Source organism: Marmota marmota, unplaced genomic scaffold, assembly GCF_001458135.2.
Source record: "Marmota marmota marmota unplaced genomic scaffold, marMar, whole genome shotgun sequence".
In the NCBI taxonomy this organism is placed as follows: domain Eukaryota; kingdom Metazoa; phylum Chordata; class Mammalia; order Rodentia; family Sciuridae; genus Marmota; species Marmota marmota.
In genome coordinates, this window is record NW_026000241.1 from 7213990 (window position 1) to 7227825 (window position 13836).

Genomic DNA, 13836 nt, shown 5'->3' on the forward strand with positions numbered 1-13836 from the left:
GGGAGGGAGGTGCACTTGGCTGGGACCCAGGTCATGGACACACGTTCACTTCCAGGGAACAGCAATTGGCTGAACCCACTCGGGAGGGCAGCTCCACAGATGCCGCCATGTGGGCAGACATGACCACATCACCAGCCCAGGCCTCCTGACCCAGCACCTCGAGTCCAGGTGCCACCCATGCTATGCACTCAGATCTGAAGACCACTGGGGTTCACAGAGTTGGGGGTGGAACTGGGTGATAGCCAGAGGCCACTGATGTCCACTGGAGGTGGGGTGGGCCAGGTCTGTCCTGGAATCCTCTGGACTGGATACTGGGATCCTAACCACAGGCGATTATTTGAAATGGCTTCCATGGGGAGGTCAGTGTCAATTTCCAGGGAGAACTCTTGAAATATTAGGGCCTAGTATTGTAAACTTGGCAACAAAGAATATGCAACCAGGTGCCATAGCAAAAAAGAATAATTTTCTAAATACGTTTCATTGGATGAAGACTCTCAGATCCAAGTGGACCTGAGTTCCAGCTGCTTGGTCTGGTGTTGGCACTGGTGCTGAGTGGCTCTGGGCATGTGGATCCCCTGGCCTCCACACCCTCGACATGATGGCAAAGATCCACAGCCAGTAGTCTCTATCTCCAGCTGTGTGACCTCAGCCAGCTGCCTAACCTCTCTGAGTCTGCCTACTCTGCTGGTACCAGGTTCAAAAATCAGACTCTGTGGTGATCACGTGTGAGAATTGACAGCAAAAGACCTTGTCAATGATTAAGCGAGATCAGCCCTTGTCAATGATTAAGCGAGATGGCAACACCAGAATTCAGGCGAAGGCATCTTCTCTCCAACAGGAAAGCAGATACCAGGTTAGGAAAAGGCCATTGGGACTGACCACGGCATGTTTCTGGCCTCAGTGACTGGTGGCTGAGTCGCAGGCTCCAGCTGGCCCTCGGTAGGGGAGGTCACCCACCCACCACTTTTCACCTTATCCCACTCACTCCTTCTCCCCTAGGACCGAGTCCCCACCGTCCCAAGCAGGCCTGGGATGGGTAATGGTGTGAAGGAAGGCTCGGTGCGCCTGCGTGAGGATGCCGAAGCCGTCCTGCCCTCGCCGGTCTCTTCAAAGGCAAGTGACCCGGACTCCTTGAGGGGTATTCTCCCCAGTCCCCTCTGGTCTGCAGAGGATGGGTCCCACCCCTCTGCTCTCGTTGGGCCCCCTCCTCCTCCCTCCGCAGGGGCTCCTGCCCCCATGCCCCATTACAGACCACCCTGTAGATGTGCCCGGATTCATCTTTGCTCACAGACAGCAAGGGCCACGCAGCATCTGGTACCTTTCTCTGCTCCTGCTGCTCCAGGACACTACAAGGTCATGGGATGGAAGACACTGACTGCTTTCTATTTCCCTGAAAGCCCTAATTGGTAACACGGACACCTCTGGCAGGAAGCCAGAGCCTCTCCCCAGTGGACTGGGAGACCTAGGAGTCGGGGCAGCCTTGGGACCCTTGTTCACCCTCAGCTTTATGGACATTAAAGAATGGGAGGGGGCAATCGCAGACCTGTAATCCCACCAGCTCAGGAGGCTGAGGCAGGAGAATCACAAGTTCAAGGCCTGCCACAGCAACTCAGCAAAACTCTGAAAAAAAAGAAAAAAGAAAGAAAGAAGGAAAGAAAGGAGAGAAAATGGCTGCAGATTTGGTTCAGCGAAAAAGCACCCCGGGTTCAATCCCATACCATTAAGAAGAATGGGGTGGGGTGTGACTCAGTGGTTAAGCACCCCTGGGTTCAATTCCCGGTACCAAAAAAAAAAAAAAGAATGAGGGAAGACAGGCATGGGAGGGATTTGCTCCAAGTTCTGAAGTTCATCTTTGATGCCTGCACTTTGATTGAAGATGTCACCTCTCAAAGAAACTGGATCAGCCCTGTGCTTGTTTGGCACGGCAGTCGGGGCATCCATTGATCAGGCGTTCTCCTGGCTGAACCTGAAATACAGGCTGACCCACCCCCGTGGTCTTCATTCCCAGGGCCTGACCAGGCACCTGCACCAGCAGCTCTCAAAGTCCACGGGGTCAAAGGCTGAGCTGGCGTCACCTGCAGTCGTGACCTTTCCCTGAATTCCAGATGTCACCTTGGAGTGCCAGGCAGACAGGAAGATTCATTCACCAGCATCACCTGTGAAGTCACCATCATGGGGCTGAGGCACAGGGCAGGTCTGTCCCTCAGCGGTTAGTGGACTGCCCAACAGAATGTGAAGAACAGTAGACACAGCTATCTCTCATGCTGGTGAGGGGTCTGCAGGACGGATCCTGCCGTGTGGCAACATACTGAGACTCCAAATCCAAAAACAAAGGATGTAATCCCAGCAGCTCCGAAGGCTGAGGCAGGAGGATCCCAAGTTCAAAGCCAGCCTCAGCAAAAGCGAGGTGCTAAGCAACTCAGTGAGACCTTGTCTCTAAATAAAATACAAACTAGTGCTGGGGATGTGGCTCAGTGGCTGAGTGCCCCTGAGTTCAATCCCCAGTACCCGCACCCCAAAAAAAAGGAAACTCAAAAAAAGAAATTGAGCATCATCTCATATTTATGGTCAATCTGGACCCCATGTGTGGGTTGCCTACCATCTAGATGTCAGCTCCATTGCCTCATTTATCATTTGCAGGGACTCTCCACATGAGGGATGTTAAACATCAAGCTTTTAGCGCCTGTACAGAGCTCTCCCAGGAATAAGTTGGAAACTTTGGTCAAAGGCGGGCAGCTTCCACTGAGCATGAGAAGTGACCTCGCTGCATCCCCAAACATAGCTAGCAGTCACCTTAAGAGTTTCAGTTTATAGGTGCCATGTTCCTTATATAGAGTTGGTGTGGAGCTGGGCGTGGTGTGCACATCCATCATCCCAAGTACTCAGGAGGCTGAGGCAGGAGGATTGTTCAGGGCCAGCCATAGCAACTCAGCAAGACCCTGCCTCAAAATAAAATGAAATGAGCTGGGGATGTCACTTGGTGATAGAGCAATTGCTTGCTTAGCATCTGTGAGCTCTGGGTTCAATTCCCAGTACCACACACACAGAGACCTGCTGTGGGCCTGAAAATAAGGATCCTCGATAGGTGGCCCAGAGAGCAGCTCGCCTCCAACATGGACAGTCGTTATCACCCCAGGAGGCTTTCACTATGTCCTACGTAGCCTGGACCCACCACCCTGGCCCAGCCTCGCCATCCCAGGGCGGCGTAGGGCCTCCACACTCAGGCTGCTACGCATCCGAAGACCAGGACAGGGTGGAAGGAAGGAGCTTCCCTGGGGCAAGGTCCCCTGCCAAGCTGACCCTACACCTGCTTGCCCTCTGCTGACCTTGATTGCTGACCTTGATCGTGTGTTCTGTCACAGAGAGACCACAGGCAAGTGCTCAGCTCCCTGCTGTCCGGCGCCCTGGCTGGTGCTCTCGCCAAGACGGCAGTAGCTCCCCTGGACCGAACCAAAATCATCTTCCAAGGTAATGCTCGTCCACCTGTCCATGTGAGATGGAGCTGCCAGGCGACCGTCTGCCCTTCTTCCTTCACTGCCCCTCAGACTACTTCAAATGGTTTTGAAAAAAAAAAAATGCTTCTTTAAAATCCACTTAGAAATCATGTTTGTTTCTTGGGGCTGCATCACAAAGGACCACTTCCGGTGGCTTCAAATAATAGACACTGATTCTCTCACGGTCCTGGAGGCCAGAAGTCTGAAATCATGGTATTGACAGGCTCCCTCTAGAAGCTCCGAGGAAGAGCCCTCTCGCCTCTTCCAGCCTCTGGGGTCCCTTGGCTTGTGGCCATGGCCCTCCAGTCTCTGCCTTGTCTTCACAAGACCTCTCTGTGTCACTATATCTGCTTTCTCTTCTATGAGGACATCAGTCATTGGATTCAGGGCCACCCTTATCAGTACAACCTCACCTTACCTCCATCACATTTATAACGACCGTGTTTCCCAACAAGGTCATCTTGACAGGGACTGGCCGTTGGAAGTGGAAATAACTTCTGGGATGACACAGTTCAACCCAGAATGGAAACCATCCCCCTCCCTCATTGGAGCTAAACAGTCACAGGGTCCTCTGGAGATAAGGCCTGTCTCTCCCATGAATGGTTAGTAGTTCCTGCCCAGGGCCAGGCAGCAGGCAGGACAGTGAGAGGTGGCTGCAGACTTGAGCCAGGCCTTCCCCACCGCCTGCTCCCCTAGCCTCACTGTGCCTCAGTCTCCTCATCTGAAAATGAGGGCCTTGACGCCAGCCTCCTGGGCTGGCTGGCATAAGGACAGAGAGAGTGACAAGAGGGAGGGGGAGGCCCTGTCTGCTGCCCTGCTGCTTCCTGGGCACAGGGACATCCTATTGCCCTTCAGGGAGCTGGGATGACGTTGAGACCAGCAGGCTACACACACCTTGCACAGTGGGGAGGTGCAGGGAGTAGGAGGCGAGGGAAGAGAAGCTGCCAGGCCACAGAGGCTCCTGGTGACCCTTGAGGCCTGTATTTCTGGATCTTTCCCAGAAGTCCTCATGGCTTGCCATAGCTCCAGGATCCCCACAACCCCGGTGGCCAAGGGCACCATTGAGTTGGAAGCCAGCCAGGCAACCATGGGGCCAGGAGAGAGGTGGGTCAGGGGCACTCATACTGTGGCTGTGGTGGGGGGGATGCACGGAGAAGATGGCAAATGCCACCCAGGACCCCTGACCTTGTTCTGAGAGCCAGGGCTGCTGGGCTGAGGCCCACATGACAGCTGAAGCCTTCCCCACAGGGGTCCAGGGTGGCCGTGCTGAGTGATTCCTGGGGTCATCCTCACAGCCCCTTCCTGAGACCCTCACTGTGCAGGGGCATTGGGTGCTGGCTCTACTTCCCTGCCTGGGGACAAGCCTTGAAGGAGAAAGAGGGGGGACCCTGCTAGGGGATTCCCCAGGGGAAGTGCATTCTCAGGGGCTGATCTCCCTGTCCATGCTCCAACCAGACCCTGGTATTGAGGGGAAAGGTCCCAGAGCCTGGGGGTTCTGCACTTTGCATCTCATAGTCTCTTTTGTGCTTTTTTTCCCCCCAGTGTCTTCAAAAAGATTTTCTGCCAAGGTGAGTTGCTGGGTCACAGATGGCTCTGGGGTGGGCATCAGAGCCCCTTGAGCTGGCAGGAAGTGGTGGAGGGAGGTGGTCTGGGACAGCTGCTTCTCAAGGTGCTTTTCTCCGCTTTGATTCCCTTCCCTATTCTTCCCCAGGCCAGTTTCTGATCTGCCCAGGTCAGGCCTCTCCCTGAAACCTCAGGGGATGAGCCAGGGCCACCTATCCTCTCACCCTGGGACTTAATGAGAGGCCTATTCTTGGGGTGTTGGGGTCAGGGGTTGATAGTTCCAACCCTTCCTCTCTTCGTGTGTGATTTAATGGCAAAAGCACATTTACCTTCTAGATAAAGGACGTATTTTAACAGCCAGACAGACTACCAGACCAACACCAGCAAAAATACACTGTGTGCCGGGTGCCATGGCTCACACCTGTAATCCCAGCTAATCAGGAGGCTGAGGCAGGAGGATGGCAAGTTCCGGCCCAGCCTCCACAATTTAGTGAGCCCTTGATTGAAAATCAAAAAAGGGCTGGGGATTTAGCACCATGGCAGGAGTTCTGTCTAACATGCAGAGGCCTTAGGTTCCATCCTCAAACCTGGGGGCAAAAAAGAAGAAGTTAATTAAGTTCCCACGGGGATGGGGAACCCGCGTCCCAGCCTCTGCACTTTAGGGACTTTCCACCTGCCAAGCAGGTGCATAAGGAGGGCACGAGGAGGCTGGGGGATGCTGACCTCTCCCTTGTTTCCTAGGAGGCCTTCCGGCTCCTCTACTTCACCTACCTCAACGAGGGCTTTCTCAGCCTGTGGCGCGGGAACTCGGCCACCATGGTCCGCGTGGTGCCCTACGCTGCCATCCAGTTCAGCGCGCACGAGGAGTACAAGCGCATCCTGGGCCGCTACTACGGCTTCCGCGGAGAGTGAGGCCCTGCCCCGCCCCTGCCAGGCCCTTGGGTGGCGCCCTGGGGGAGTCTGCCCATTCCCTCCCACTCAGAACCCAGAGGTGGCGCCATCGTGTCCCCCTAGAGCCTGAGGAAAGATGCATATTCATTTATTCATATAAGGGAAAGAGGAAGCCGCAGAGAGGGTCTCAGAATCACAACGCCTCAAAGACCCCGTAAACTCAGCCACCCCAAAACCCGCCTGGGCCTTGTGTTCCTCCCCTTCTCCCCTTTCCCCCCACACCCCTGTCCCCTCTCCCCTCCACCCCCAGGCCTCTGAGCATTGACAGTCCCCTCGCTGGGGTGGTACCTCCCTGTCCCCAGGGCCCTGCCCCCTTGGCCTCGCCTCCTTGCTGGCGCTCTGGCTGGAACCACCGCCGCTTCCCTCACCTACCCCCTGGACCTGGTCCGAGCAAGGATGGCCGTGACTCCCAAGGAAATGTGAGTCCTGCAACCGGTAACCCCCTCGCCAGCCTCGGGGTAGGGCTACCTATGTCCAATGGGGCTGCCAGGTCGGAATTCCTCCTTCAGGCCCCTGGACTGTGGGTCTGGGCCTCTGTGTTCAGCTAAACAGGACACTGCATTGACAATCGTCACCCTCACCAGGCGTGGGGGTGCAAACCTGGAACTCCAGCGACTCAAAAGGCTGAGGCAGTCGGATTGCACAACGGAGACCAGCTGGTCAATGTGGCCGGACCCTGTCTCAAAATAAAAAATTGTCAAGGGGGGCGGGGCTGGAATTGTGGCTCAATAGTCGCTCTTGGGATCAATCCCCAGTACTTAAAAAGTAATCATCATCATCATCATCATCATCACCATCCTGAACCCAGCTGGTAGAACAGGGCAGGGCTGTAGTTCCAGAAAGGCAGCCTGGGTGTAATTTTCTGTTTGGGTCAAACCAAGAGTCTTCCTTTTGAGTTGGGCACAAATACATGACAAATGTTTAAGAACAAAAGAAGGGCAGGCTGGGCCATGCATGGTCCATGCCTATAATCCCAGCAACTCAGAAGACTGAGGCAGGAGGTGGAAGGTTCAAGGCCTCCGCAACTTAGTGACACCCTTCTCAAAATAAAAAATATAAAGGGCCAGGGATGTGGCTCAGTGGTAAAGCACCTCTGGGTTCGATCTCCAGTACAAAGAGAGAGAGAGAGAAAGCATGGTCATCTTGACCCAGACTCAGACAGCTGTGGGAAGGGCCAGAGATTAGTATGTGGAGTCCAGCGGCTCCCACCACGTCCCTGAGGTCACTTCCTCGCTGCGCTGCCCTCGCAGGTACAGCAACATCTTTCACGTCTTCATCCGAATCTCGCGAGAAGAGGGGCTGAAGACCCTATACCACGGATTCACACCTACAGTGCTGGGGGTCATCCCCTATGCCGGGCTGAGTTTCTTCACCTATGAGACTCTCAAGAGCCTACACAGAGGTAAGGAGAGCTGGAGCCAGTTAGGGGCCATTCAGGAAGCGATCCCTAGGGACAGCACCTTAGTCAGGGCCAGAGGATTGAGAAGCCAAGGCCCTCCGGATGGGGCAGTCTGGGGGTCCAGAGTCAAAATCAGGAGGAGACACACTATATCCATCCACCATTGAGGAATGGGGACTGGAAACCTTTTAACGCCTCATAATAATAATAACCAGCAGCTTTGCAAAGGCCATTGTGTCACCCAGAGTGCTGGTGGCCACTTCTCAGGCCCAAAGTAAAACCAAGATGGAGGAGAAGTGTCCTTTCTTGTTTTGGTAATTACAAGAAAATCTAAAATACAGAAAAGTATAGAGATTAAAATAACAGCACTCACACCAGCCGCCCAGGGTGAGCCATGTTCACATTTTTGCCTTACGTGCTCCCAGGTGATTTTTGTTAGAGAAATAAAACATTTCAGGTAAAGTGGAGATGGGTGTCTCCCACCTCTGCTCTTCTTCCTCCCTAGCCTCCCATTAAGAGTGTGTCCTGCAGCTGGACACATCTGTAATCCCACTGGCTCGGGAGGCTGAGGCAGGAAGATAACAAGTTCAATGCCAGCCTCAGCAACTTAGCACCTCATTAAGCAACTCAGTGAGACCCTGTCTCAAAACAAAATATAAAAAGGGCTGGGGCTCGGGCTGGGGTTGTGGCTCGGCGGTATAACACTCACCTGGCATGTGCAAGGCTCTGGGTTCAATCCTCAGCACCACATAAAAATAAATAAATAAAATAAAGGTATATTAAGGGGGGGTCTTGGGGATGTGTCTCAGGGGTTAAGCACCCCTGGGCTCAATCCCTAGTACCCCCCCCCCCAAAAAAAAAAAAAGTATGGCCTGCATCCCTGAAGCTTTGGAAAAGACATTGCTTTAGAAATACAGTGGTCCCTTGGTATCTGTGGGAGGCTGACAGCAGGATCCCCCATGGACACCAAAATCCTAGGATGCTAAACTCCTTTATATAAGATGGTTTAGTTTTTACATCGAACCTACACATCCTCCTATGGCATTTAAATCATTTCTAGGTGACTTACAATACCTAATACAGCATAAATGTCATGTATAATTATTACACTGTATGGTTTAGGGAATCCTAAATAAGGATTTAGGGAATAAGGAAGAAGTCTGTACATGTTCAATACAGACACAATTTTTTTTTCCAAATGTTTTCAATCTAAGGTTAGTTGAACTTATGGTTTTACTTTCCACAGTTTTAATTACCCATTGCCAATGCTGGTCTGGAAATATAGAAACTTGTTATTGTTGTTGGTACTGGGGATTAAACTCAGAGACGCTTAACCACTGAGCCACATCTCCAACCCTTTTTATTTTATTTTTAAATTTTTGAGACAGGGTCTCACTAAGTTGCTTAGGGCCTCGATAAGTTGCTGAGGCAGGCCTCAAACTTGGGATCCTCCTGCCTCAGCCTCCCCAGTGGCTAGGATTACAGGCTTCTGCCACCACATCTAGCAGGACTACAGATATTTTAAAAACCCTATCATTTGGTTGCTGTTCCTTCTTCCCCTCCATCTTGTTTAGACCAGGAGACACTGCTAGGTATAGTCACAGTCCCTTCCATTCTGTGCCACCTGGGATTCTGCATTGCAGACAGAGCTGGATGGCCTAGAAGGACTCATCTGGTGACATTTTCTTTCTTTGCTAGACACTGAACAGGGGCTCCTTTTGAGCATTAGGACTTCCTTATATGATTATTTGTGCTTTTCTTTTAAGAAACTATCTTTTCTTTTTTCTTTAAAGAGAGAGAATTTTTTAATATTTATTTTTTAGTTTTCCGTGGACACAACATCTTTATTTTTATGTGGTGCTGAGGATGGAACCCAGCGCCCCGCGCATGCCAGGCGAGCGCGCTACCGCTTGAGCCACATCCCCAGCCCCAATCTTTTCAATTTTTTACATCTTTTCTCAGTTTTGATTTCCAAAGGAGTAGGGGCTGGGGTTGTGGCTCAGTGTCAGAGCACTTGCCCAGCATGTGCAAGGCCCTGGGTTCCACCCCCAGCACCTCCAAAAAAAAAAAAAAGAAAGAAAAGAAAAGAAAAAGGAGGGGCCAGGAAGTGAGAAAGTGGGGCGTAGAGGTGCTCAGATGTGCGCAGATGCGAGCTGCCCCCTGCGCGTTGCAGCGCCCTCACGTCCCACGTCGCCTCCCACCCCTTGCCCCGCAGAGTACAGCGGCCGCCCGCAGCCCTACCCCTTCGAGCGCATGGTGTTCGGGGCCTGTGCGGGCCTCATCGGCCAGTCGGCCTCGTACCCGCTGGACGTGGTGCGGCGGCGCATGCAGACTGCAGGCGTCACCGGCCACCCGCACGCCTCTATCCTGAGCACGCTGCGCACCATAGTGCGGGAGGAGGGCGCCGTGCGCGGCCTCTACAAGGGCCTGAGCATGAACTGGCTCAAGGGCCCCATCGCCGTGGGCATCAGCTTCACCACCTTCGACCTCATGCAGATCCTGCTGCGGCACCTGCAGAGTTAGGGGACTCTGGGGCAGCTGCTCTTCAGATGGTGGACCAGTGACCCCTTGGGTGTTCTGAGCCCACAAAAGAAGGGTGTAGTTGGTTCTACCCCAGGAGCCACGATGTGGCGCTTTGTGGAACAGACAGTGGGCCTGGGAGACCTGGGCTTGGCGCCCACAGGTCCAAGAGCAAAGCGGGCAGGCCCTTCGAAGTGCAATGTTGGGACGGTGGATCGGGGCTCCCACGCTGTCCCCTCCCCTCTTCCCTGGGGCTGGCGCTGCCTCTAAAGGTGTTGCCCAAATGCCCAAAGTGGAGAGTGGCTGGCTCCGCCTCCTGGCGCTGTGTGTCGTCACATGCTGCTTATTCAGTGACACCTGTCCACACTAGCTCAGAGCCTGTCCCGTGTCGCTCTAGCTCTGTGTGCTGTGCCTGGCCTCCATACTGAGCAGGATGGGTCCCTGTCCGGGATGGGACAAGCCTGGTGCTCAGCTGTGGTTACAAATGCAGCCCCTCGCCTGCCCCACCACACCCCACCCGTCCACCTTCATTGTTTCCCAGGTGACAATTCCTCTGTCTCCACAGCCTTGTCCCCAGAGCATCATGTCCTTCTTAGACTCCAAGGTCAATGTGGGGCCCCCAGCAGATCTTTCTTATTATTGCTGACTACTTACTGTGTAACTATCGCAAGAGGGTCCCCACACTACAGGATTTGGCACAGACTATGACACAAAGCCACCTCAGGTTTGGGTCTAACCCCCAACCTGGCAGTATCTGCTGACAATAGCACCCCATCCACCCCCTCTAGGCCTGAAAGCTCCTGCCACACCAGCCACCCCAATGGAGGCCGGGTCTCAGGCCTGGACCATCTGCCCCGTTGTGACATTGGTGATCCCTGGCTCCCTACTTGAGCAGGAACTTGGTTAGAAATCGCAGCAGTTAAAGCCCATAATTCCCATAAAGAGCATGGAGGTGTCTGGTGGCCTCGATGCTGCTGGAGTGGGAGCACCCCGGGGAGCCCTGTGCCAGCTGGTCTTATGGAACAGCACCCTGGGGCCCTCCAAGTATCACAGGGACCCAGAAACCCCCCTTTCCTAATAACGTATGGGGTTTTTTGATTTTTTTTTTTTGTTGTTTTGTTTTGGTTTTGGTTTCTGATCTGTTCAGTCCTGAGTGTATTCACACCAAATCCCTGTCTGCGGTGATCAGGGTCTGTCGAGGGTGACGGTGAAATGGGTTCTCACAGCTGGCTCAGCAGCCGCCCCTGCACAGGATCTGAGTGGGCGCATTTGTCCCTCGTGTGTTTGCAATCGTGTCTTCCGTCCCTTCCCTCCCTCCTGTCCTCTTGGTTATTTTTCCTGTTCCTGTGAGTGTGAGGACCCCGTCTCTGACCTTCCCTGCACGTGTCTACCAGCCGTCCCCCATCACATCTCCAATCTCATCCTCAGAGGCCCAGGTAGTCTGTGGTGGCCTTGAAGGGCTGTCCTCTTAAGTGACGTCTCACCCACTTTCCCAACCTTGTCCAGCCCCAGACTTGGCAGGCAGGGCCCAGCACCTCTCCCAGGGAGTTGGGGAGTGGGCAAGGTCCTGGGCTAAGGAGAGTGCAGGGGCTGGGGTCCCATCCCAAGCATGTGACACCAAATGGATAATTGGGCAGTGCCCTCCTTTGGGCCACAGGCTGGACAGGAGATACCAGGGGCAGGAGAGTCCCCAGGCTCTGCTGGCCCCAGCGTGCCCCGCCCTGGTGGCTCCTGTCTCAGTGGGCCTGGGCAGGGCTGCCCCTGCCCCTGTACACAGCCAGCTGGGTAATGGAGCCTCTGAGGTCAGCCCCTCCCTGCTGCTCGCTGGTCCTGGTCTGGAGTTATATTTTGATGCCATGAAGACACTTTGTTTATATATAATGTTTATATATTTTAAAGATTTGTGCCAAGAGAGTATATTTAATAAAAACATACGTGACTTCTTCTCCTGCTCCTGTTTCTTCTTCTTCTTTGGCTCTGGTTTCTCCCTCTCTGCAGTGAACCCCAAAGGGGCTGAAGCTATTTTTTGACAAGTGTTTCTTTTTTGTTGTTGTTGTTGTTTTTTGGGTTTTTTTTTTTTTTTTTTTTGCAGGTAGTTTTTTGGTTTGGTTTTACGTGAAACACAGGGCCTTTGGCATCCTAGGCAAGGGCTCCATCGCTGAGCCACAGCACCCCCTCCCTTGACAAGTTGTTAAATGAAGTTTTGAATAAGAGTCCTGAATAAGTTTTGTTACTTAATGGTGGTTGTTTGAGTTGCCAATATATACTATGACTTTCCAGAAAACACCGACGATACACGAGGGTTTGCACTAAAAAGCAGGTTGGCCTCCACAAGGTCAGCGTCTCCTCCCGGTTCCGTCCATACACACTGTCCCTCCTAGGAGGCACGTGGCCACCCAGCATGTCAGGATGGCCTCACAGTCTCATGGGTATGAATACAATTCTCTGTCCCCCGAGATCTGTGACCCAGGGTCAGCAGAGGCCTCAGGTCTGAGGGCGGCAGTATGCAGGCACAGACAGACAAGGCCACCAGGAGGTCTCACTGCCAATCGCTGCTCGCTTCACCTGCTGTTCATCAGCCACAGCGACTCCCAGGGCACGTGCATCTGAAGCCAGAGGCCAGATCTCTGCATGCCCAGGAGAAGAGGGGCGGCAGGGGGAGCACACAGGACAGGGGTGAGAGCAGTCCCAGCAGGCTGTGCCCTGCAGGTCTCATTAGCTGTCAGGCACTGTCCCCCTAGAGAAGGGCTGTGTCAGGCAGCTCTCTGTCACTAAAACAAATACATGAGATAAATCAACTAATACACAGAGAAGGTTTATTTTGGCTCATGATTAGAGATTTTGGTCCATGAGCAGTTGGCCAGGTTGACCTGGCCCTGTGGCAGCACCACTCACCTTAGGGCCTGGAGGCAAGAGAAGAGGTGATCCCACAATCCCTTTCAAGGACACGCCCCACTGACCTAAAGACCACCCACTAGCTCCACCTACCAATACTGCCCAACTGGAGACCAGACCTTGAACACTGAGCAGGTTAATTAATTAACAGAACTAAATACAGTAAAAGGACAGTTCACATTCCCGGATGTAGGTTCAAACCTTAACTCAGACTCCACCAGAATCCCAAGGTGTTGCTACCCTGTGCTGCCTACGACCCCAAGCAGTTCAGAAGCCACAGCCCACCTCCCCATGGACCATCCTGCTATGGTCTGGATAGACATGTCCCAGAGGCCTGTGTGTTAAAAGCTTGGTCCCAGACCATGATACTAATTGGGAGGTGGTGGACCCATTAGGAGGCGGGGCCTACTGGGGCATTATTCAGTCGTTGCAGATGGAGACATGGCATGAAGTGGGAACTGGGACCCCAGCCTCTTCCTCTTCCTCTCTTTGCTTCCTGGTTTCCAGGAAGGGAGACGCTTGTTCCACCATAAGCTCCCTACCATGGTGTGCTGCCTCACCACAGCCCCAAAGGCAACAGAACCAAGGGACTGTGGCTGGAAACCTCTAAACTGTGAGCCAAAATAAACCTTTCTGTTTTTATTTTTTCTTTTGTGGCACTGGAGATGGAACCAAGGGTTTGCTTATGCTAAGCAAGCATTTTACCATTGAGCTACACCCCATCTAAACCTTTTCTCTTTTAAGTTGATTTAAGTTGATTGCCTCAAGTGTTTTGATATAGTAATAGGATTACTAACATACCTCCTACCCAAATTTTTGCACACTTATTATCCTTCCCCTCTTATCTGAGCCAATGTAGGATCAATGTAAATAACCTAAGCTGTCCTTCCCCAAATGTTCATTATAAAAACAGTCTTAGCTGTAGGGAGTACAGATATTTTTCAGTTGCTATCTAGTTTGGCTGCTGGAAATCTGGGGAACTTGTCCCAGGACCTGGTCCTTTGCTCTAACATC

At 53.0% G+C, this 13836-nt stretch overlaps 1 protein-coding gene across 4 annotated transcripts in view; it reads left to right on the forward strand.

Annotated features, from left to right (window-relative positions):
• Positions 1-11872, forward strand: part of Slc25a42 (solute carrier family 25 member 42) — a 28630-nt gene extending 16758 nt beyond the window's left edge. For 2 of the 4 annotated variants that reach the window (XM_015489296.2, XM_015489293.2), the window contains exons 2-8: positions 1000-1113; positions 3363-3468; positions 5037-5062; positions 5799-5965; positions 6311-6427; positions 7259-7410; positions 9623-11872. In XM_015489296.2, coding sequence (XP_015344782.1) covers positions 1033-1113; positions 3363-3468; positions 5037-5062; positions 5799-5965; positions 6311-6427; positions 7259-7410; positions 9623-9930 — 957 coding nt within the window. In that variant the 5' untranslated portion in view covers positions 1000-1032 and the 3' untranslated portion in view covers positions 9931-11872. Of the gene's footprint in view, positions 1-55; positions 169-831; positions 854-999; positions 1114-3362; positions 3469-5036; positions 5063-5798; positions 5966-6310; positions 6428-7258; positions 7411-9622 lie in introns of those variants that run through there. The other 2 variants (XM_015489294.2, XM_015489295.2) reach the window with 2 other exon arrangements.
• The last annotated feature ends 1964 nt before the right edge of the window (positions 11873-13836 follow it).